The sequence below is a fragment of the Anas platyrhynchos genome, chromosome 15 (assembly GCF_047663525.1).
Source record: "Anas platyrhynchos isolate ZD024472 breed Pekin duck chromosome 15, IASCAAS_PekinDuck_T2T, whole genome shotgun sequence".
Lineage (NCBI taxonomy): Eukaryota > Metazoa > Chordata > Aves > Anseriformes > Anatidae > Anas > Anas platyrhynchos.
Window position 1 is genome coordinate 16,963,412 of NC_092601.1, and position 23,342 is coordinate 16,986,753.

The 23,342-nt window shown below is 55.4% G+C and overlaps 1 protein-coding gene and 1 long non-coding RNA gene across 12 annotated transcripts in view; one reads left to right on the plus strand and one right to left on the minus strand.

Annotated features, from left to right (window-relative positions):
• Positions 1 to 23,342, plus strand: part of MPRIP (myosin phosphatase Rho interacting protein) — a 66,646-nt gene that overhangs the window by 36,715 nt on the left and 6,589 nt on the right. For 9 of the 11 annotated variants that reach the window (XM_027468941.3, XM_072023960.1, XM_072023959.1 and 6 more), the window contains 12 exons: positions 2,018 to 2,159; positions 2,616 to 2,732; positions 5,331 to 5,387; positions 6,224 to 6,292; positions 6,489 to 6,578; positions 6,715 to 6,824; positions 10,840 to 11,425; positions 12,178 to 12,294; positions 15,409 to 19,275; positions 21,771 to 21,918; positions 22,200 to 22,317; positions 22,938 to 23,097. In XM_027468941.3, coding sequence (XP_027324742.3) covers positions 2,018 to 2,159; positions 2,616 to 2,732; positions 5,331 to 5,387; positions 6,224 to 6,292; positions 6,489 to 6,578; positions 6,715 to 6,824; positions 10,840 to 11,425; positions 12,178 to 12,294; positions 15,409 to 19,275; positions 21,771 to 21,918; positions 22,200 to 22,317; positions 22,938 to 23,097 — 5,581 coding nt within the window. The remainder of the gene's footprint in view (positions 1 to 2,017; positions 2,160 to 2,615; positions 2,733 to 5,330; positions 5,388 to 6,223; positions 6,293 to 6,488; positions 6,579 to 6,714; positions 6,825 to 10,839; positions 11,426 to 12,177; positions 12,295 to 15,408; positions 19,276 to 21,770; positions 21,919 to 22,199; positions 22,318 to 22,937; positions 23,098 to 23,342) is intronic. The other 2 variants (XM_072023965.1, XM_072023966.1) reach the window with 1 other exon arrangement.
• Positions 15,060 to 15,945, minus strand: LOC119718466 (uncharacterized). The gene is made up of 2 exons (XR_005269616.2): positions 15,817 to 15,945; positions 15,060 to 15,669 (listed from the first exon to the last, which is right to left on the minus strand). It is a non-coding gene; the product is annotated as an uncharacterized lncRNA (long non-coding RNA).

Genomic DNA, 23,342 nt, shown 5'->3' on the forward strand with positions numbered 1-23,342 from the left:
CCTCCCTTTTCGATGACGAATTACTGGAATGATTTTGATTTTGTTTTGTATGTAGATGCAGATAATATAATTTCCTCTTCTGTTCATTCATTTTCCAGCCTTGTTTTCTTCCAGGTCTTGTTGCTCTCCACCTTCTCCTGCTGTGTTGCTGTGTGACGTGTCCGCCTTTACTTCGCCTGCTTCGCTACCATCTCATCTCAATCTCAAGCCGTAGAACAACCTGGTGGTGCAGCCCCTTTCATGAGAAATCAACCTGCTTTTGATTTTGTTTTTGTTTTTTATTTTTCTTTTATTTTTCTTTTTTATTTTTTTTCCTTGATTTTGGTTTTCTTCAGGCCTTCAACCTGATAGGGCACAGACAATGTTAAGTCATGGACCTTTTACTCCCTCCTAAACTGAGGCTCAGAGAAGGCTGGGCCAGTGTGAAAAGGGGATGGCTGGGTTCAAAAACTGTGACTCCCAAACCGTTCCCCACCTGTTGGTGAAGGGAGGACGTGAATTTAAGCTCTGTGAGCTGGTTGATGTGAACGGACATCTCATCTGAGCAGAACGTCCCAGGGGGATCAGGAGCTCCGCACGGGCACCAGGATCTCTGCGCTCCCAGTCTGCAAACTGGGAGGCACTGGGGGCTGAACGGATGTCCTGTAAAAACATCAAAAATTTAAATTTTAAAAGCAAAGACGTCCCCAATGATTCTGTCCCTTCCTCTTGGTTGTGGGCTTCAGTGCCTGGTCCTGGCAGCCTTGCTCTGAGCAGCAGTGCGGGGGTCCCCAGCCCCCCGGGGCTGTGATGTGCTCGGACTGTTTGTCTCATTTTATGGAATTTGGTGTAAATGTTAGTTTAAAACTGAACATCTCATGTATTTTTTGAGTTCTAACCTGCTGTTCCTTTTTTTTTTTTTTTTTTTTGTGGAAAGTGTTAAAAAGAAAATGTTTTTGGATAACCTGTTTCCCCTCATGTGGTTCCCCTTGTGGTTTTCATGCACGTTAGAGGTTTGCGCAGAGCAGCCCGCCCTGATTTTAGATGAGGCATGCGTGGGTCCAGATTTTGGGTCAGGAACCCAGCTGGTTTGAGATTTCTGGGGAGGTTCAAAATTGGGATTTCAACCTCCCAGCTCGGAGCTCAGCTGGTGCGAGTGTTGGTGGTGGGTTATTGCTTCACTTTCCCAGGCTGTGATTCAACACCAGAGGTTGATACTTGCCCAAACCCCTGGGCATGCAAATTTGCGACCAGCAGGTCCTTTGAAAATTCCTGTTTTTCCTCTCCTGTGGGTCAGCGAACAGCTTTTCATGCTGAAACAGCGCATTTAATTCCACCTGCAGAGGCCTGTTGTGTGCTCACCCTTGAGAGCATCCCTCTGGGCTCTGGATCCATCCACGATCCATCGTGGTTCTCCTCCATCCTGGGTCACTGGGGTGCCACAGCGTGATGGGTGGCTGGAAAACCTACATATGCTCCAAATTGGGTGCAATCCTTGAAGTTACCCGCATGGGGCTGAGGTTTTGTAGGATTTCTCTTGCAGAGAAGGTGCGGGGTGGCACGTAGCCACCCGGTGCCTCTGCGCCCCAGCTGGGTCTGACTTTCTGCTCCGTGGCGTGGGGGCTGTTTGGAGCTGCAGCGTTAGGGAGTAAAGGCAGAGCTTAAATCCAAACTGTTCGATAATCCCTGCTTCTTAAATGTCTGTAAAATCGAAACGTAAAAGGTTATTGCTGGTGTTGCCAAGGTTTTCTAGATATTTAAGAAGGTGCCGCTTATGGAGCGGAGTAATGCGAGGCTTCTCCCAGCCCTGGCCGCAGGTAAATCGATGCATGCCAGGTCGGGGTGCTCGCCTTGTGTTTGTGCACCCCTAACTAGGAGAGAAACTGGGTTTAAAAGCCCGGTGTGCACGAGCAAGCAATTCTGCAGCGACCTCGCTGCCCCGGGCAGCCGTGCCGTAGCGGGATTGTGCAGCTCCACGCAGTCGCTGCTCTTTGTGCTCAAACCGGCTCTGGTTTTCCCTTTCCTCTCTGTCTTCCAGGCGATCCCAGGTCATTGAAAAATTCGAGGCGCTGGATATCGAGAACGCAGAGCACATGGAGACGAACGTGTCGGCGGGGGCTGCCCTTTCCAGCGAGACGCGGCAGGGCAGGAGCGAGAAGAGGGTTTTCCCACGGAAACGGGTGAGCTCGTGGTGGCACCCCACAGCCCATGGTGTGTGGGGTCTGGCTGGAGGGTTTTTGCCCCCAGCTGGAGCACGGTGGGCTCGTGCACGAGGCAGATTGCTGCAGTCCATGCGGGTTTGCTGCTCGCTGCTCTGTGCCCCTGGCCCAGCTGCAGATCAGAGCAGCAAATCAGGTTGTCTTTTCTCTTTCCTCCAAAATAGAAAGAGGGAAACGTCAGATCTGGCATGGCAGGACGCCACCGTATGGTGTGAAATAACAAAAGAATCAGGCAATCTAGAGAATCCCAGTTGTGATTAGATATATTGGGGACAGCTTAACCCCTTAGAGGCCTGAAAAAACATAGTGCCAGGGAAATGACACTGTTTTGGAGCTGGAGATGCCCCTTAATTATGTGGGTTTTTATGCCATTGCCCTAGTTCTGAGCTGATCTGGGCTCCCATTTTCTTCTCACAGGATTTCACGTGTGAAGGGGCGGCTGTGGGCTCCATCCTGGATGTCTCTGCGTCCCCACTGTCCCCACACCGCCGGGCGAAGTCGCTGGACAGGAGGTCCACGGAGTCCTCCATGACGGTGAGCCAGTGGGGCTGAGATCCTCCGCCGTGTAAAACCTGGTCCTCGTCCTCTGTTCCTTTCTCTCTAACCAGCTTGTAGGACGTGCGGTGTGGTTGTTGGAGCAGCCAGCTGAGTTTCAGTGACCTCAATCAGGTGTGGCTGCTCCTGGGAGTCCCAGGGGCTCAGCCGGAGAAGAGCTCTGCTTTTAGCCTCTTTTCTCCTACTATTGCAGAAATCAAAACCTTTTCAGGTAATGGTTAGGAAGCCACGTTCACGTTTGGCTTGTTAAAGAGGGCTGATGGTGGCCCAGTTTCCAGCAACACTTCTGAGATGTTTGTGCAAGTCGGTGCCAGCGGAGCGAGGTCTCCGAGGAAGGGCTGAAGCTGCCAGCCGCAGTTTTCTTCCATTTGCATGTTTCAAATGCTCACCAGACCTGGAGGCAAACAGTGCAAAACAAGCATGAAATGCCCTCTTCTCGCTCTCCACCCTGCCGTAGGAACAAAATAAATACACTTGCTAATCTCTCGCAGAGATTACGCAGCCATTGTAAATATGAGCTGCATTTTTCATAGACGGACAGCTTCTATTCAAGGACTTCTCAGAAAAATGCAGAGGCTTAGCATTTCTGTGCTAGCTTTTCACGTAGACTCGTACAGCCAAAAGAACGATTTTTGAATTCTTTGTAATAAAAAGGTGCGAGAAGTGAGGATCAAGTGACAGTGCCCATCATCTAAGGAAGGCAAGAAAACCGTGCTGTCAGTGGGAAGCATTCAGCACGCCCTTATCCTGCTGTAAAATTAGCAACATGGGAAAAAACCTGCATGCCTGCTGGCTTGCGGCCACGACTGCAAGACTCCCCTGCCCCTCAGGTTCGCAGTATCAGCCCAGATCAGTTCTCCAGCAGGATAAAAACCGAGGGAGAGTTCATCCTTTGTTAGGCGCTGTGGGCTGCGGTTCGCGCCCGTGGGTGCCTCTCCGATCAGTGCTCCATCTCTTTCTGTTTTCTGGTGTCTGCTTCCCTCGGCGGCAGCTGGCCCCAAGTTTTCAGCAGCTCTGTGTTGGGCCGAGCTCGTGCTCAGGGGAAGGCAGGGAGAGGATTGTGCTGGGAGAAACCTGCCCGCCCCGGGGCTGCGGTGCTGCCGGCTTAGCAGCATCTTTGCGGCTCTCTCCGGCTGCGTTTACACCTTGGCTTCAATTTTAAGGAAACAGAGAGGTGTAGTAAAGTAGTAGGAGTGGTGCTAAAGAGGGATTTGTCTCTTTTGCAGATGATTCTTGCTTCTTCCCAGTTGATAAATAACAAGCCCGTGAGCAGCCGTAGCACTTGTTCTCCGGTTTTCCTTCCCTGCAAAGTGCGCGGTTGGGAGCCAGTGGTTTTTGCTCTGAAATGTGGATGATTTTTGATCTGAAATGTAGATGCTTTGCTTGCAGCCTCTCCTTTAAAGGCTGTCGAGCCCTTTGTGTTTAGGGCAGCCTGTGAAGCTCCCCTGTTGTACCAGGGAGGGCTTGTGCCTGACCCAGGCCCCGGGAGCACGATCCCACCTGCACTTTGGCACAGGAGAAGCAGGCAGGTTGTGTAGCTCTCTCTGAGGGTAAATCAGGGCTGAAATGAGAATGCTCAGCGCTCCTAGCCTGCTTCAGAGATGGATGCAGTCACTGCAAATGCAGTTTTCTCTCTGGTTTCTCTGCCCCTTCAGCAGGCACTGGTGGGGCTCAGTGGGCTTCTTGCATGCAGCCACATCGTGGCCAGGCTGCTCAGGCTGGCGGCTCTCCGCTCGCTCCTCCAATTCTCTAGGGATTTGGCAAGGGTGAGGCAGCATTTACTCTCCCCTGTGGCTTTGTGCTGGATTCCCACCACCGTGGGAGCACACAAACGCAGGATGAGCTGCCCCATAGCACAGATTTGGCTGAACTGGCTCCCAGTCCCTGCTTTTCCCTGCTCCTGTTGCTGCAGCCTGTGTTGGATGCTGCAGCTGCATTTCACTGCTCTCCTTTCCTCCCCCGCTGCCCACAGCACGTGGAGCAGCCGGAGGAGCTCAGCCTCGAGGGAGCAAAAGCATTTCCCCCACATCCTTCCCGGTGCGCTGGCAGGGCTGGGGAGGAAGCAAAGGCTGGCAGGAGTCAGCCCACGCTGCTGCCTTGCTTTGCTCGTCGCTCCAGCATCGCGGTGCACCCGCTTTGCAGGAAATAGCAGGTGTCGTTTGGGTGGTGCAGAGCTGGGATTCCCTCGATTTCCAGGCCCTGCATCTGGGCACTCAGCCTGGCATTGAATCCATGCGTGGAATAACGTGTGGTTTTTCCTTCCTAGTAGGTAAGAGAGGGACAAAAATGCTTGCAGTCCTGCTAATCCCTTGCCTCTTCCTTTGAATCCTGGTTCAGCAGTACGAAATCACAAGTACTAGGAAGGGCCCAGCCCGACTAAACCATGCAGCAGATCCCTGCGCCTCCTCGGAGCAGACGTTGAGCCTCCACACAGCGCAGTGATCCAATTTCCCTGGGGCTGGTCTCTCTGGGTGCAGGCTGCGTTTTATCAAGCTGCTGCCATTCCTTGCTCCCTGGCTGGATGCAGCCGCTGGCGGCCCAGCCTGCAGCTCTGACCGCCTCTCTCCTTCCTTGCAGCCCGACCTGCTGAACTTCAAGAAGGGCTGGCTGACGAAGCAGTATGAGGACGGGCAGGTGAGTCCGGGGAACCTCTCCCCACTGCTTTTACCCCGCTTTTTGGCAGCTCACACCTCCGGCAGAGCCTCGTGGCCGTGCGAGCTCTCCGCACGCGGCTGCGGTCGGTGCCGGGGGATGGGTGGCAATAAAATAGGGACGGTGGGGACAGAGTGGGAGAAGCCAGAAGGGTGGGTGGACAAATCTGGAGGCAGAAGCAGTGTGCCAGGAATAGCTGGTGCTCTGTCCTGGGAGTTTCCAAGCCCCACATCTGGATGTTAAAACCGTGGGTTCCTACGGAGCTGGTGCAAGCACTACTGAGCCGGGGCTGGGCTGAGCTGCAGGTACCCTCTGGTGCATTGCGCCCAGGGGGCGAGGGCACGTCTGTGGGCACCCAGGGCTGAACGAAAAGCACTGGAGTGAGTGTTTTGCTAGCTGAGCTCCCTCGGATAAAGCTGTGCTGTGCAGGGAGCATGCAGAAGGTGCGTTCATATAGAGCACGTGCCAGGAACAGGCTGCAATTCAATTTCTAGGTACTGCAGATAAAACACAAACATTTTATTGCCTTTTTTGTGTTTGTTTTTAATCCCTCCAAAGCTTTCAGTGCAGCCACTAAAAGCACCCTTCTGCCAGTAGAGTTAACGGAGGGCTCCAGCAGTTCCTGGGGCTCTTGTGGTGTTTCACCATCAGGCGTGGGGTTGGTGTTCTTAGGGTCTGGCACTCGGCTGGCACAGCAGCCGGGAATCCCAGTGGCTTGAACCAGTTCAAATGCTGCTGCCTGCTCCTCTGGAGTGCTTCTTGGGGGAGCTGGGAGGGGAGAAGCTGCTGGTAACCACCCTGTGCTGGTTGTTTCCTAGTGGAAGAAGCACTGGTTTGTGCTGACCGACCAGAGCCTGAGATACTACCGGGATTCGGTGGCGGAGGAGGTAGGTGGCACCCCCACGGGCGTGAAACCCGCTGTTCCTGGGGCTTTGTGCTCCCTGCAGACCTGCTGTGCGCCTCCCTGCAGGGCTGAGGGCGTTGGGCATCTCCCCAAACCCTGCACCTCCTGCACGTATCCACAGCGCTTTCGGTTTGAAAAGTGTTCTAGCTTTGTGTTTTACCTCTCCCCTCCCTCTGCAGGCAGCTGACCTGGATGGAGAAATCGATTTATCCACGTGCTACGATGTCACCGAGTACCCGGTCCAGCGAAACTACGGCTTCCAGATCCACGTAAGGCCAACGTGGGGAGGAGGAAGAGGCCGGTGGCTGAGCAGAGCCCCGGGACTGGGTGCTGGGTGGCTGTGGGGAGCACGGGCGGGTACTGGTGCACGTTCAGCAGCTCTGAGCCTTGCTCTGCTCTCCGCAGACCAAGGAAGGGGAGTTCACCCTCTCTGCCATGACGTCTGGCATCCGCCGCAACTGGATTCAGACCATCATGAAGCACGTTCGCCCCACCACTGCCCCCGACGTAACAAGGTAAATGGGGGGGGGGGTTCCCAGCCCCTGCGGTGGTCTGGTTCTGTGTGCAGGAGTAACTCCTCTTCCCTTGTCCTCGTCCTTTCTTCGTGCTGAGCCTGTCTGTCCCTGGAAGCTCCGGCTCTTTCTCTCGTCCCTCTCTCTGGGCTTGGTTTGGATGCTCTTTGTGGGGACGCTGATAACGCTCAGTTACTCTTTCCCGCGTGCACATTTCAAAGAGGGTTGAAAATGTGGCTTTAATTTGTGCGTAGGAACATGAAATACCGTGCCTATCTCAAGGCTCCTCTGGATTCCCACCAGGTATTGTGAAAGCACTTGGAAGCAGTTGCGCTGGGTTCCCCCTTTCCTCTGGCTACTGCTCAGCACCAGCTGCCCGTCCCCGCCGCGGGTCACGGCAGCGCGAGCCCGGGGCTCGCCGAGAAGCTGTTTGGCTCCGATGTGTTTTAAACTCCAGCCAGGGAATCGCCTCCCCCCTTTTTTGATCTCCCAGATAGCAGCCGCGGCTCCTTCCCCTTGCGCCTTAGCGATATTCGCGTCTCCTCCTGCCGCCAGTGCCAGAGGAAGGGGCCCCTGGGTTCGCAGAGAACCCTCCGTGAGCGCTTGTGGCTTCAGGCAAAAAGGGCGTTTGACCTCCTCACAGCTTAACCGTGCCAGCCACGCTCCCACGGGCCACCTCTTACAGGCTTCCTGGACACGGCCACACCATTAACTCCATCTCCCATCCTTCCCGTAGCTGCGGCCAGCAGGTTTTGGCCAGGTTTGCCCCCGGTGGAGTGGCTCCTCTCACCCAGCACTCTTGGCCGGGGATTGCTCCGGCGTCTCCCGTCCCGTCCCGCTTGGCACCCGGCCGCTGCTGGGCCTCACGGGGTCGCCGCCTCTCTCCTCACTCCTCTGTGTGTTTGATTTCCATGCAATCCCAGGAAAAACTTCTCTTTGAAACTATCCGTGCTGAAGCCCAGGTTGGAAAACTGTGTTCTCTCCTGTATTAACGTTTTGTGGTTTGTATATCTTGTGATTCACTGCATGCTCCTCCTTTTCTGCACCTCGGATGGGAAGTTCCGCAGTTTTCATTTATTTTTCTTTCTTTTCTTTTTTTTCTTTTTCCCCCTCTTTATTTTTTTTTCTTCTTTCTTTTCTTTCAAACAAAAGCCAGAAAGAAGGGAAGAAGCAGCCTGGTCTTGACACTTGGTTCCCCCACACTGGTATCTTCCGATGTGACTAGATGTGAAGATGAAGACCCGGGAAATTTGAGGGGACCTCCCAGCCTTTAAAGAGCCATAAATCTTGATAGCCTAGCAGGTTACTGCATGACAGTAGTCCTGTGCTCACTGTCACTGCTTCTCCCCCGAGCCCACGCGGCGTGGTTTGACTTGGCTTCCCCCAGTGAGGCGCTCCAGGGGCCGGTTGTGCAGTAACTTGTTACGCCACCCAAACAGCCGGCGATGCTGAAGCCCGAGCTGGGGAACGAGGGAATCAGTGGTGCACCCTGCTCCTTTCTCACCGGGCTGATTTCGGGTGGGGTGCACGTGGGGGGGGTGTCCGGTCACCTCGCTGAGAAGTTGGGAGCTGGAGGTCTGCGTTCACCGAGGGTTTTTGGCAAGCCCTTCGCTACGGTAACCCAGCCCGTCGGGGCATTTTTGGGCACGTCGTGAGCCCCCTCACCTTGCCAGCAGCCTGGGGACGGTGCTGCTGGCTCCCCGCAGCCCTCCTCCGCCTCTCCTCACCCCCCTGCCACGTCTCCACCGAGCCCAGCTCACGCTTTCTCTCGTTACTCCAGTCCTAATTACTGTTTATATTGCAGCGTGTGTCAGCACCCCGGGGGGCAGGTGCTGCCCTGCTCCCTGCCCTCCGCCGTACCCTGCAATCTGCGGAGGCGCTAATTACACGGCACAAACGATAACCATGAGGGTGTAAGGCACGCACGAGGAGGAGGACGGTGGCTGCTCCAGCGCTGGCTCTTTGCTGAGCCCCCAGCCCCCGTTCCGTGCAGCCCCCGTGCGCTCCCCGTCCACCCCTGTAAAAACCGTTTTTCTGACCCATAAATACCGTCGCGAGGCAGAGTCCCCTCCTCCTCGCCACGCGATGATGGGAATTGATTTCTCTGCAGTGGAGGAGGTGGGAAATGTGTGAGCGGAATGAAAAGCCACGGGGCACTCGTGGGAGATGAACTGCAAAATTTGGGGGCAGCCCAGTGGGTCTCATAGCGCGGCTCCCCGTAGCCATCCAGCTGCACCCTGGCTCACATCCTTGTGCCCTTTGGGAGCTGAGGAGGAGGAGTGGGCTCAGGAGAGATGGCACCTCCAGAAATGCTGAGGTTCTTCTCTGTGGTGTTTAGAGCAATTTTATTTCTGCCCCCCACCGATGCCCGAGGAGCCCCAGGGCTCCCTTTCTTCCTGGCACTCTTTGTTTTAAGACGCCATCTCCTCGCTGGTTTATTTATTTAAAGTGCAGCTGTGAGCACTGACTCCAGACAGTGCCTGGCTGTACGTCTGCTCTGGAGCCAGGCAGTGTCTTCTAAATGCTTGAGGAGCAAGGAGGTTTCGCTGTGGTGCCTTTTGGCTTTATTTTATTAGCTACGAGTGACAGAGCTGAAGAAGGAATCGTCTCCAAGCTGTTTTTTAGCCGGGAACTGCCAGCATTTCTTGAAACCCAGCTCTACCGAGCCCGTGGTTTGGTGGTGGGTGAAAGTGCATCGGAAGATACCTGGCCCCATGCAGAGTCAGCCCTTCTGCCCCAGTCTTTGTCTGGGCATACGAAGGGGGAGCGGGGCTTGTTCCAGCGCTGGGGGAGCCCTGCTGCTGCTGCTGCTGCTGCTGCTGCTCCTCCTGCTGCCACTGCTCCTGCTGCCAGCAGTCCAGGCGCATGTGGGCTCGTGGGCTGGAGCAGTGGTAGCATTGATTTGCCTGCAGCGAAGGGCCCAGACAGCTGCTTTCTGGCTCTTTTTCACCGTGCCCTTCGAGAAAGCTTTTCCAGGCTGTGCTGGAGCCCCGGGGGATGCTGTGGTTGTGCTGGACGTGGAGAGCCGAGGGGCAGCCTGAGCAGCAGGGCTGTGCCCCAAGGAGGCATCTCGGGGGGGGCTTCTGGTGGCAAAGAGGGGTCAGCGAGCGCCTGCCATTCCTGCAGGACAGGATTCCTCTGCAAACTTAACCACGGCTATTTCCATTTTATTTTCTTTTTGGTTTCGATCTGCATGTTCCAAGGCTGGCATGTCTACGTTTAATGAGCTGGTATTGCATTATGGATTACCCGTAGGTTGGAAACGGCGCTGCCTCCCCCTGATAACTCTCCCTGCTTGACGAGTATGTCTCCCCTCTCAACCCACCACCCCCTAACTCGGCACTAAAAATCATCCCTTGCTTGAGAATCTGGCGTTTGCAGCGATTTCCGCGGCGTGTCCAATAACTCTTGCTCTCCTTGCTGCACCAACAACAGCATCCGTGCCATGCAGCCCCGAGCCACCCAACAGGCTGCTTTTTGTGGGGAGAGCCGTGCCTTCAGCGCAGATAGTGGCACGGAGAAGTTTTCTCCCCGTTAATGCCCGTCCCCCCGTTACCAGATGCTCCGTGCTTCTCCGCCCTGCGGTGCTGAAGCCGGGCTGGCTTTTGGTGGGACCGGTGGCACCCTCCCTGTGTGCACATCATGTGGCCGCGTCGACTGGTGTGTGTGCACGGGCAGGCACTGGAGGAGTCCTCGAAGCCTTTTTACTGCCCACGAGGATGGTTTGGGGCTGCTGCCGGCCCCGGGGCAGTTGCTGAGGAGGAGCACGGTCGGGATCGAGCTCTCCCGGGGCTGCTTGCACCAAGGCTTTGCGCACCAGCGTGACCCGGGGAAGGGCAGCAGTGGCTCCCGTGCCCGAGAGGCGGTGGGAGACGGAGGGGCAGGGGGGCACCCACGTGGCATTGGCTTGGGCTTCAGCAGCCCCTTTCCACCCGGCTCTTCAAGGCATGCGTGGGAGCACCTCACCACCTCGAGCGCACGCTGACGCTTTTCTTTCCTCCTCTCTCTGTCCTCACAGCTCCCTGCCAGAAGAGAAAAGCAAAACAAGCTCTTCCTTTGAGACCAGCCCAAAACCCAGCGAGAAGCCGGACGCCGAGCAAGCGGAGCTGGACCCGGAGCAGAAGCGGAGCCGCGCCCGGGAGCGCCGGCGAGAAGGACGATCCAAGACCTTCGACTGGGCTGAGTTTCGCCCCATCCAGCAAGCCCTTGCCCAGGAGCGTGCCAACGCCGCAGACCCCTCCAAGAGCGCCACCGCCGCCTTCCCCAGGGACGCCGGCACCGCCGACGCCGACCCCGGAGAGCTGGAGCGGGAGCGGGCCCGGCGGCGCGAGGAGAGGCGCAAGCGCTTCGAGATGATCGACTCCGTGGACGGGGCAGGGCCAGAGGAAGCTCTGAGGATGGAGGTGGACAGGATCCTGCCCGTCCCAGCGGACATCAAACCGCAGAACGTCCATGTGGAGATCGAGCAGCGGTGGCACCAGGTGGAGACCACCCCGCTGCGGGAGGAGAAGCAGATCCCCATCGCGCCCCTGCACCTCGCCCATGCTGAGGACCGGGATGAGGGGCTGGCAAAGCAGCACTTGACCACACTGCTGGAGAAGGAGGTAAAGAGGTAGCTGTAGGAGGCCTGAGCAAGGCTTAAAAAGCTGCATTTACTCCTGCTCCGTGGTAGCAGTGAGTGGGGGTGCTTGGGGCGCAGGTCCACATCCATTCTTGGTCCCAGGATTAGGTTTGTCAGCCTGCCTCCCCCTGAGGAGATGAGCACAGTAGATGCGTGTTAACCAGACCCTGAACTGAAGCTCGTAATTCTGCCAGCCTCTGCACCTGTAGGGATCTGTGTCTGCAATTATGTCTGCAAAATTATAAGCAGGGTTGAATTGCAGCGCACGTCACAGAGGTTGGCTTCTTGTGGAGCCTGTATCAAACGATCTCAGGAGTTTAGGAAAAGAAAGGAGACTCAGCTCACTTGGGAGAGGGCCACGCCTGGGATAACAGAGGTTGTTGTTAGTCAGGATTGAGGTGTTTTAGCAGGAATGAAAGGGGTGCAGGCGTGGAGTAGCCATGAGTATTGCCAACCTGAACCCAAGTGGGATTTGCCTGGGTCACTCCTGGCACGGGCTGGCGCCCTTTGTCCTTTTCTGCAGTGAGCTTTACGGATTAAACTAAAGTCCAGCAGAGTTCTTTAGGGGGTGGAACTTCGCCTGGTAAAATGAAATCCAGATCCCAGAGCAGAGCGAGGCAGCGGTGCCATTGGACGCCCTGCTCGTGCCGCTCAGCATCCCCTCCAAGCTGCTTTCTCCTGATGGCCAACCCCCTGCCCACTCGCTGGACGCTGTCTCTGTTTGTGTCCCTGCAGCTGGAGCAGAAGCAGAAGGAGGCCCTGGAGCTCCTGGAGCAGAACCGGCACCTGCAGGACCAGCTGAAAGTGGCGCTGGGCCGGGAGCAGAGTGCCCGGGAGGGCTACGTGTTGCAGGTAGGCTGGGGGGAGAGGGAAAGCCGTCTTCTCTGCGCCCAAAGGGGACCCTGTCAGGCTTCAGGCCGGGCTGTTGTGGGTGCACCCTGGTTAACGCAGAGATGGAGGGGCTCCGAGAGGTCTGACCCTCTTGGAAAAGTTGCTAGTTGTCACCTGGAAAGGATCTCCTGCGTACCAAAAGCTCTGATCTGGGATGGAGTAGGCAGAAGATAGCTCTGCCTACTGGTTTCCCCAGGAGAAAACGAACGCAGCCGTGGTAGACAGGACCTCAGCAAAGCCCATCTCTGATCCATCCTCTTTGTGATTGCCTGTGCAATCCCTTCTGAGTGCCAGGTGTTCCCCTCGGGCAGGGGGTGGACGTGAGGCTCTCCACATTTCTTGTAGTCCATCAGATCCTTCTGGACTCAGGGCATGATTCGCTCTGGGACAGCCCGGCTGCTATCTTGGAGAGCTTCGGTGTTTTCTTCTCTTGCAAGGTGCCTTTCCACAGCAAGGCCTGGAAATGGTTTGGAAATTTTGGCCAAAGAGATGGGAGAATCTCTCAGGAAGCCTTTCCTCCCCACCTCCAAACAGCGGGCTGTTTGCCAGCCCCTCCTGTGAGAGCATCCGTGCTCCGGAGGAGGCGTGAAGGCAGCTTCTGGCTCGGCAGGGCTGGCGTTTTGATCTGCTCACGTCTATTTGGCCCAAGTGGCTCTGGATCCACGTGGATCCTTGTGTGGCTTTGTGCTGTGCTCCCGCGGCAGCAAGCCTTATGTCCTTGTTTCTCAGGGGAGGAATTTCCCCTGGAGAAATTGTAAAGGCAGAGGAGCCAGCCCAGGCAAGAGCGCGTCTTGCCTCCCTTACTGGTGATCTCCTTGGAGGAGTTCCTTATTAGTGTAGTATTTTTAAGCCCCCCCAAGCTACAGTGCTTGCTGGGAGGAGTGCCATTTTCACTTGGCAATGCTGGAAAAACCTCCTTGGGGACCAGAAGGAGAAGAAAATGGCATCGAGCTAGCAAATAAATCAGAGAGGCAGCGCCATCCTCTTTTGAATAGCAGATTCAGCATCCGTAAGGTGAGCCTTACGGATGAGCTCCTGCAGGGGCACCTCTTGCAGGAGGAGGAGAAACGCGAGCAGTTTCCCCATCTATCTCGATCCCAATGTCTGCTGGATTTGCCACTCCGCAGTCTGCAGCTGCCGCCCCTGTTTTGGGGCTGGATTTAATCTGCCGTATGGCAGCAGCTCACGCTGGCCCCGAGCCCTGGCAGCAGCCCGAGTTTCCACGACAGCGTGGAGTAACTCCCGCATCCCTGGAGTACAGGCATCCGACCCCGCTTCGCCTGGGGCTTGGAAATCAGGGGATGGGGATCAAAACCAGGTGCTGCATCCTTCTGGCCAGCCTGGCTGAAGGTGGCCACGGCACCTCGATGCGAGGTGGGGCGAGAGGGGAAGTCTGCAGAAGGGCTGAGCAAATCGTTGCTGCGCTAGGGAGCGACCCAGCCTCTCACCTAGAAGCTGGGCAGGGTTTTTTGGAAGGGTCCTTTAGGAAGGAGTAACCCCACCAAACCCCACCAGCGTGAAGGGAAGGAAACCGATTATTATTTAGGGGTTTCTGCAGCCCCAAACCACAGGCAAACATCACAGCATTTTTATTGGACGTGTCACGCCCCCCACCTCCATCACGCCTAATTTTGGAGAGGTTCCTGTGTCGGTGGGAGCCCAGCCCATCCCTCCTGAGCCCCCCAGGGGGGCACCGAGCCCTCGGCCAGCCCCGTGGTGGACACCCGAGCGCTGCCGCGGCACGAGAGACGCTGTTCCCGTAAGGCAGCCGCCGAGATAACCGCCCCCATGCATGTGCCGTGCACTGCAGCCCTCTCCCCCCTCCTGTAACCCTTCTCTCGCTCTCAGCTTCCTCGGGATACGGGGTGCCCAACGGGGGGCACGGCGGGGGCTCCTGCCCTACGCACACCGACCCGAGAACATCCCCAGCTCCGGTCACGGCGGGCGGGGGGGGTCACGTACTAACCTGTCCCGGGCGGGTGTTCTTGCATGTTTTTTTTTTTTTTTTTTTGGTGTAAAGCATGAAATTTAACTTTTAACGTTAACTGAGTGTCACATCTGTGGGCTTTCCTTACCAGCAACCAGAGTACAGCAAGGCAGGCCAAATTCCTAGGCTTAACGCTGTGCTTCTCTTGCCTCTTCCTGTCTGTGTATTATTTTTTTTTTTTAAAGATACATAATTTCTGTCGCCTTTTGCATGACTCTCTTTGTGAGTTTTCTCTTTGCATGCTACACTGCTTTGGTTTGAATCTCACAAAGGTTGGTTTCTTTCGTTTTACATTCTCATCACACCTGTTCCCCCCACCCCTCCTTCACTTGTCGGGCTTTTTATTTTGTCCTTTTTCGTTTGTTTGTTTGTTTTTTTTGCAGGTAGCGAAATTAGAATCCTTCCTAGCCTTAAACTTTAGCATAACACCATCTCTCTAATGCGATGAGCAGCCAATAAGTCCTGTCTAGCAGTCACAGAAATGACATCGCCACGCCGGCTGTCCTGTCTCCCTGCGTTTCGGTGGGATGTGATGTCATTTGCTGCCACCTCACTTTCTGTTGTTGCTTTTGTTCGGTAGGACTGTGGTACCTGAACTGTGCACTTTTTGTTTCATGACAAAATGAACAAACACACTAAAAAAAAGCAATTCCTTTCTCCCCGGCCTGTTCCCGTCCCCTCCTCCTTCTCACCCTTCCAGTTTTTCTCTCGTCTGTCCGTCTCTGTTTTACTGCTGGTGTTTCTTTTTTTTTTTTTTTTCATTGTTTTTTTTTTTTTTTGGTTCTGTTTGATTTTGGTTGTTTTCTTTTTAGCCTGTTACTGTACAGCTGTTTTGATGTTACGGTCCATGTTTTCTGTTACTGGAAAGCAGTTGTCGCTCATTTAAAAAAAAAAAAAAAGAGAGAAAAAAAAAAGTTGGTTAAAACAAAATAAAATTGTGCCAAGAACAAATCATCCCAATTGGAGCATGTGGGTAGCAGCCAAATCGCTGTGAGGAGCTTTTCCATGGCCTGCCTGGCCAGAGGTGTGACACTCAGAAGGGAGAGCCAAGAGTGTTACTAATCTCGTATTTAATCAATTTTTTTAAGACCGAGGTGGCCGCCTCGCCATCAGGTGCCTGGCAGAGGCTCCACAAAGTCAACCAAGACCTCCAAAGCGAGCTGGAAGCCCAGTGCCGGCGTCAAGAGCTGATCAATCAGCAGATTCAGTCGCTGAAACGCAGCTACGCCGAGGCTAAGGACGTGATCCGGCACCACGAAGCCGAGATTCAGAGCCTGCAGGCGAGGCTCAGCAACGCGGCCGCCGAGCTCTCCATCAAGGAGCAGACCCTGGCCAAGCTCAAGAGTGACCTGAGGAGTGAGAAGGAGAAAGCCAAGGAGCAGCTGGAGGAGTGGCAGCACGGCGAGGCCGCGCTCAGCTCCCAGCTGAAGGCCAGCGAGCAGAAGCTGAAGAACGCAGAGGCTCTGCTCCTGGAGAAGACCCAGGAGCTGCGGGACCTGGAGATGCAGCAGGCTTTGCAGCGGGACCATCAGAAGGAGGTGCAGCGCCTCCAGGACAGGATCGCCGACCTGAGCCGGCAGCTGAACGCGAGTGAGCAGACGCGGATCCTCATGGAGGAGAAGCTGCAGAAGAATTACGAGGCCTTGCTGGAGAGCTGTGAGAGGGAGAAGCAGGTTTTATTGCACAGCCTGAAGGAGGTGGAGGATAGGGCCAACGAGTACGAGAACCAGCTGCAAAACAACGAGCAGCAAATGGAGATTCTGCAGAAGGAGAAGCTGAGCGCCAAGTTTGAAGGCAGCGAGCTTGTCCACCAGCTGGAGGAGCAGCTGGTGATGAAGGAGGCCAGCATCCAGAAGCTCGCCGAGCACATCGGGGAGCTTGAAAGGGAGAGAGATCAGATCAAATGTCGGTTCCACGAGCTCATGAACCAGGTCGCCGAGTCAGATAACGAAGTTGCAAAGCTGCAAGCAAAGCTGAAGATGGAAGAGACCAACTACCACAACCTGGAGCAGTCGTTTGAGGAGGTGTCGGATCAGTTCCAGGGTGTGCAGAAGGTGCTGAAAGAAAAAGAGGAGGAGCTGAGACACGTTAAGGAAATGCACTTGAGGATTGTGGAGAAGAAAGATCAAGATCTCAGCGAGGCTTTGGTTAAAATGATTGCTCTGGATAGCAATTTAGAGGAGACGAAAGTAAAGCTGAAGGCCAAGGAGGAGGCTTTAAGGAAATTAGCTAGCATAGGCACAGGTCCATGTGCTGAGGAGACAGAAGATGTTGGCCCCGGCATCGAGGCTGATGAAAGTCATCCATCTCAGCTGGGGCAGCCTCTGCAAACTCAGGATGTCCTCCCAGCTCTGAGTTACGCACTGAAGGAGGAGGAGGAGGAGGTCCTTGAGACCAGCCAGAGGCAAGCAGAGGAGTTTGGCTCCCCGTCCAAAGCTGCAGAGCTCCAGGACCAAGAGCTGGTCCAGAAAGCCTTAGCAAAGCCTGATGTAGGAATCATGGGGGCCAAGAGGCAACGAATCCGCTTCTCCAGCATCCAGTGCCAAAAATACATCCACCCGGATGGGTCAGAGAAGAACTGGACCAGCAGCACCTCTTCAGACACCAGCCAAGACAGGTCGCTGTCTGAGGAGAGCATGTCCTCGGAGCCCGCGCTCGGTTACCCCTCGTCAGGGACCAGCGACTCCGAGACCTATCTCTCGATCATCCACTCTCTGGAAACCAAGCTGTATATCACAGAGGAAAAGCTCAAAGACGTGACCATGAAGCTCGAAAGCCAGCACGGCCATAATCAGGAGACCCTCATCGCCCTTCACCACCAGTGGGCCAGCACGGAGGCCCAGCTGCGGGAGCAGCTTCAGAGCAGCTTGTCCCAAGTCAGTGCTCTGATCTCGCAGCTGGAGAGCGAGAGGCAGGAGAAGTTCAAGCTCATAGAAAATCATGTGAGCGAGCTGGGAGGCTTCCAGATGAAAAACGACCAAGCGCTGACTTGCTTAGAGCAGTGCAGGGAGCAGCTAAGAGCTTTGCCTAAGTCAGACGAGGAAAAAGAGGGCGATTTGTTCCTCGTTACTCTGTCCGGCCTGGAGACGACCTTATCGAGCGCAATCCAAGCCTTGAGAGGGGCGCCAGGCCCGTCTGAGTATCAGCAGGGCGAGGGCCTTATCACGGAAAGCCCTGCTTCAGAGGGAGGGCTTCGGAGCGAGGAGGAGCACGTCCCCAAGGAGCAGCGAGCCGAAACATTCGACGCGGGCCAGCTGAGGTGGCTTTCGGAGAGAGTGGCCTTCGAGGCCTCTCTGATCAACCAAATAGCGGAGTCTTTGCAAAGTGCAGGCTCCGAGATATCTCAGCTGCTCAGGGAGATCCAAGGGACAGCTGAGGAGGCTTTGACAGAGCCGGCAAATGTTTCTCCTCCAGCAGTTGACTTGGCCGGTGTCCTGTCTAACAAGCTGCTGCTGGAAGGGGAGTTCTGGAGCCAGGTGGAGGAGCTGAGAGTGCACTTGAGCACCAGGGAAGGAGAAGCAGAGGGCAAAACAGAAACGGCAGGTTTGGGGTTTTCTCCTTGCTTTCTCAGTGCTGTAGCAGATGCTACGCTGATCAAGGCAGAACTTGGGTTTGTGGCACAGAAAATGAGGGATTCCTTCCATCGGAGATTGAAAACAATCGAAGAGGACCTCCATAATACCAAAACAGCCCTCCAGCAGCATAAGTGCATGCTGGAGGAAATCATCAAAGCGTACAGGACTCCTGATTTTGACAGAGTCATGCACCAGATTTCTGAAGCACTTGAGATTCAGAAAGATGCTTCAGAAAGAACGCAGATCTCCTGGGACGGGAGCCGTCTCCAGATGGTGCCCTACCAGGACTCGGCCAAGGTGGGGGAGGTCTGCAGCCTGCCAGGCCGCAGTAGCGAAGCTCTCGTTTCCATCCAGGAAGATCTTGCCCAACAGCTAAAGGACAAATCCAACGTGCTTAAGGAAATATCCGTTGCCTTACTGTCTCTGCCTCCTGAGGAGGCCATGCGAGACTGCCAGAAGCTCCTGAAGATATCTCAGAGCCTTTCCTACCACTCGTGCATGGGAGACCTGGAGCGGTATTCCTCTTTGCTAGTCCAAGATGCAATTGTTCAGGCTCAGGTTTGTTACGCCGCTTGCAAAGTCCGGCTGGAGTACGAGAGGGAGCTCAAGTCCTACAAGGAGTCCTTGCAGAGCATGGACGCGCTCTGCCAGGAGCGCGTGAAGACGGTCTCTCTGCTCCGGGACGAGTACGAAGACTTGCTGCGAAAGCAGCAGGGAGAGTATGGCGAGGTGATCGCCATGCTGGAGCGGGAGAACGCCGACCTCAAAGCCAAGGTCTCCCAGCTGGACGGTCAGCGAAGGCTTCTGGAGGAAGAGGAGCGCAAGCACAGCAAAAGCTTGAGCGAGTTGCAGGGCCGCTACGAGGAGGAGATCCGGAACGTGATCGAGCAGCTGAACAGGACAGAGGATGCCCTGAAGGCCGAGAGGACGGAGGGCCTCAGCCAGCTGGATGCCATCGTCCGCGACAAGCAGAACATGGAGCGGTACCACCTGGAGCAGATGCAGCTGCTGGAGGACAAGTTCCAGGCCAAGATCAAGGAGCTGCAGGTCATCCACGGCCAGGAGCTGCAGGCGCTGCAGGAGCACTACAGCCAGAACCTGCAGCGCCTGCAGGAGACCCTCGACGAGTACCAGCGGCAGCACCCGGAGGTGTCCCCCGCGGCAGGACCGGGCGGTGGGGACCCCTGGGTGACCGGGGAGCCGGGCGGCACCGGGCAGGGTCCCGGAGGTGAGCTGGACTCCATGCACGGCCTGAGGGAGCGCATCCAGGAGCTGGAGGCCCAGATGAACGTGATGAGGGACGAGCTGGAGAACAAGCACCTGGAGGGCAGCGCTTCCACGCTGAGGGAGAAATACCAGAAAGACTTTGAAAACCTAAAGGTTTTGCCACGTTTTAACGCTTTACGCTTTCTCCTGCTCGAGTGTACCGGGGGGGTGCCTTCGGTCCCCAGGTTTGCCAAACTTAGGGGCATCCCCCATGAGAGGCAGCACACCTGAGCAAGCCCCTAAATGTTTACAAGACCTCTGTAAAGCATGGTATTTATTCCATGCTTGTTTTTCTCTGTGCTGGGGTATTCTAAATGCATTGCTGTGGGGGAGAGAGCTAATTACCAGAGGCAGTCTCAGCAGCAGGGCTGCCGGTCGTGTAGATGGAAGGAGAGTTTCCAAATAGCTTGATACTGTCAAGCTCTCCTTCAGTGTTTCTCCTCGTACCCGAGGTGTACATTTGGTTTGTGACTTCCCTTTAGAAGCATTCCTCAACTCTGTCTTTCCCAGTCTGACCAAATCTCCGCCCAGTCTGACCAAATCTCCGGTCTGTCTCTGCTGCCCTCAAAAATGGGAGATGAAACGGGGACCCGCGCTCTCCAAATGTACGTTCCCGGGGCAGGTAGCTGCAAACGGACGCCAAATTCTGTAGCACAGCAATCTCCTCTGCACGTGGCTGAGAGGGAGATCACTGGTGGCATACGCCAGCATTTTTCACGTAACAAACAGTGCACAGTTGCTGGGACCCCAGCCTTAGGTGCAGAAAACCCAGTGGCGATGAAATGCCTTCATTAAGATTGCTCCAGCAGGCAGGGCGGGCTGTAAAACCAGCCTTAGATGGATGGCACAGCTCTGAAAAAGACAACAAACCTCCTGGGTTGGGTGTTCTGCTCTTGGTTCAAGACCATTTCCAGCTAGGACCTGGCTTGAGGGTGGCGGGGGAGTCCCAGCAGCAGCCAGGTTGAGCAGCAGGGGCAAGGAGAGGTGCCCAAAAGGTCAGCAGTGGTCATGCAAAGGCCGTGCTGGCGATGCTTTCCAGGAGCAGTCGTTTGTGGAAGTCAGCAAAACCAGCCAAAATTGAGGCTCCAAACTAACAGCAAGCACAGACCCTGCCCTCCCTCCCTGGCTGTGCCAAAACCAAAGCAAGAAGCATCGGCTGGGCAGGGCGGTTTGGGGAGAGAGCAGCTCCGACTGGCCTGTGTATGCACCTCTGGAGGGAGCAGAGGGACAGAGAGGAAAACAGAAATGTCCTTTATTTGAAAGCTGTCCAGGAAATTGCAAATCAGTTTTACAGGTTAAGATTCTTCTCTTCTGAACCACACTAGGCACTGGTTTGTACCTTTCAGGGGTCCTGGATTTATAGCAATGCATTTACAATACATTCAATACTGAATCCACAGTCCTGTCAAGGAGTAGCCACGGTTTTCCTCCAGTGTTATCCAGAGGCATAGTGAAGGATCCTGCAAGCCAAGCCCAGGCAGGTTCTGGCACTGAGCTGCAAGTTTCAGAAAACAAGGCTGAGAAAAAAAAAATGCAAAATGCCTCCGGATTAAAACTCGAAGGGGAAGGAAAAAGCACCAGGGCTGAAAATAGGGGGAATGACAGAGGTTATGCAGAATTACACAACAAAGTGGTGATGCTGCAGAGTGTGTGTTAGTGTAGGTCAGTGGGTGTTGGACTTGTGTCACTGGGGGAGTGACTTTGTCCCCCTTAAATCGCCCTTAGAGTCCCCGTGGCTCCCTAGGGGACAGTCCTCGCCTCCCTTTGAAAACACAAATGTGAATCAAGAATTTAATTGAGATAGGAAAGTTGCATAAAGAGGGAGAAAAGCCCGATGTGTGACTGCCTGCAGAGGGGCTGGCTCAGTGCAGCCTGTCCTGGGGCTTGCTGCTGTCTTCAGAAATGAGAGAAGAACCCAAGGGGGCCGTTTCCCCTCATGGGTCTGACACCTGCCCCGGGGAGCTCAGGTGGCCCCTGACCAGCAGCGTGGGTTTGTGCCCCAACCCTGCCATCACGGTTGCATTTTGGCCCCTGTAAAGGCACGAGCAGGATCTGTGCCAGGGGCAGAAAAACCCAGCTGGGACTTGAGATTTCACCGGTGTCGATTCCCGAATCCCTAGAGCCCGGTTCCCTATTTTCTGGCCTAAATTCAATCCTAGGAATTGAATTAGGAAATCATTTCCCGTGCAGCATTTGAAGCCATGCTCAGCTGTGAATTAAGGTCCTGCCGTTGTCATGAGCCCTCTGTTTTCCACCCAGAGGTGGCTGCACCTGGAAGCAGGGGTTGCAGAGGAGAGCAGAAGGGGCACACCGGTCTCTTTTTGCTCTTTTACCACCCGTTTGCACTCCCCGCTCAATCTGACCCCACACCTACCCTTATCCTTCCCTCTCCCTGGAGCTACCAGGGGTCGAGCGGCTGCAGGATGAGCCCTGACCTCGTGGGGTCCATCCTCAGCCAGCTCCTGCATGGCTGGGGAGGGAGCAAACCCTGGTGATGGAAGCTGGGTGCCCACCACCCGCTGGCGTGCAGCTCCCGAGGGGCTCCCCCACCGCTGTGATTCCAGCCCCCGAGCTCCCGGGCCAACCCCTTCCCCTCGTCCCTCTTGCAGGCAACATGTGAAAGGGGCTTTGCAGCCATGGAGGAGACGCACCAGAAGAAGATCGAGGACCTGCAGCGGCAGCACCAGCGGGAGCTGGAGAAGCTGCGGGAGGAGAAGGACCGCCTGCTGGCGGAGGAGACGGCTGCCACCATCTCAGGTACTGGATGCCCAGGATCTCTGCAGTAGAAGCCCTGCAGTTCAGGAAACAGCGTGGAAATTGGCCAGCTGTTTGCACCTTATTATACAGCAGGATTTGCAGAAGCCCCTTTGCTGCACTGTGCCCAGGGGCACAGGCTGGGAAGCAGTGGGGTGGCTCATTGGGCTGATTGGGGTCTTGTTCCTGTAAAAACCAAACCGAAAACAAAAAGAAAACCCTCTCCAAAAGCCTCCTTTTGGGCAGAGCGGTGCCGGGTACTAACCCTGTGCCATCCCCTGCAGCCATCGAAGCCATGAAGAACGCACACCGGGAGGAGCTGGAGCGAGAGCTGGAGAAGTCGCAGCGCTCCCAGATCAGCAGCGTCAACGCCGACATCGAGGCCCTCCGGAGGCAATACCTGTAAGACCATCATCATCCGTCTGTCCCGTGTCTCGGGGGGGGATTAGGCGTGTGGGAGACCCCTTCTGCCCCCTGTCCCAACCCAGCTGCAGCCGTAGGCTCCTGGTTTGGGGATTCCAGCTCAATTTCCCCAATTTCAGCTGGTGTATGGTCACCAGAAGTGCAGACGATGCTGCTTTTCTCGCAGCTGTAACGTGAGGAGTACTGAACCACCTCTGAGCAGGCAAGGTGAAAGAAAGCACTTGGCTTTTGGTAGCGAGGCTGTCCTCACGCAGGAGCTGAACAAAATAGCCAAGCAGCTTGAAACATCCCCGTTAGGTGTGCACGTCCTTCGGTCCTGAGTGCAAGCCTGGCAGATCTCAGCTGTATTTTGGGAAACCTAAGGAAGGAAACCTGCCATTTAACCTGCCAGAGAAAGCCCTCCTGTCTCTTTCGATGGCCAAGCACCAAAATGCTGGGAGAAGGAAGAGTTGGCTCGCTCCAGGCTCAAAATTTTTCCAAAAGGGAGCACACGGCTCCTTGTCCCCCCTGGTTCTTAGATCCCTGCTGGCTTATCCTGGGCGGGTGGGAGGCACGGGAGGACGAGCTGGGGAGGTCACTGTCTGGTGTCTCCGTGCCAGGGAGGAGCTGCAGTCGGTGCAGCGGGAGCTGGAGGTGCTTTCGGAGCAGTATTCGCAGAAGTGCTTGGAGAACGCCCACCTGGCGCAGGCGCTGGAGGCTGAGAGGCAGGCCCTCCGCCAGTGCCAGCGGGAGAACCAGGAGCTCAACGCCCACAACCAGGTGAGGTCGTGTCTAAAACCTGAAGTTTTTTTTGCTGGAATTGTTTTGTGGCATGGGAATAGGTCTTCAAGAAATGTGGAGACTTAGAATTTAGTAGCGTGGTTTAGTGGTGGACTTTTGTACTAGGTTAAGGGTTGGACTGAGCAATCTTAGAGGTCTTTTCCAACCTGAGTGATTCTGTGTCCCTGCTGGGAATTGTCACAACTTTGGTGCCCCAAGCTGGTGTCCTCATCTCTCTTTTGAGT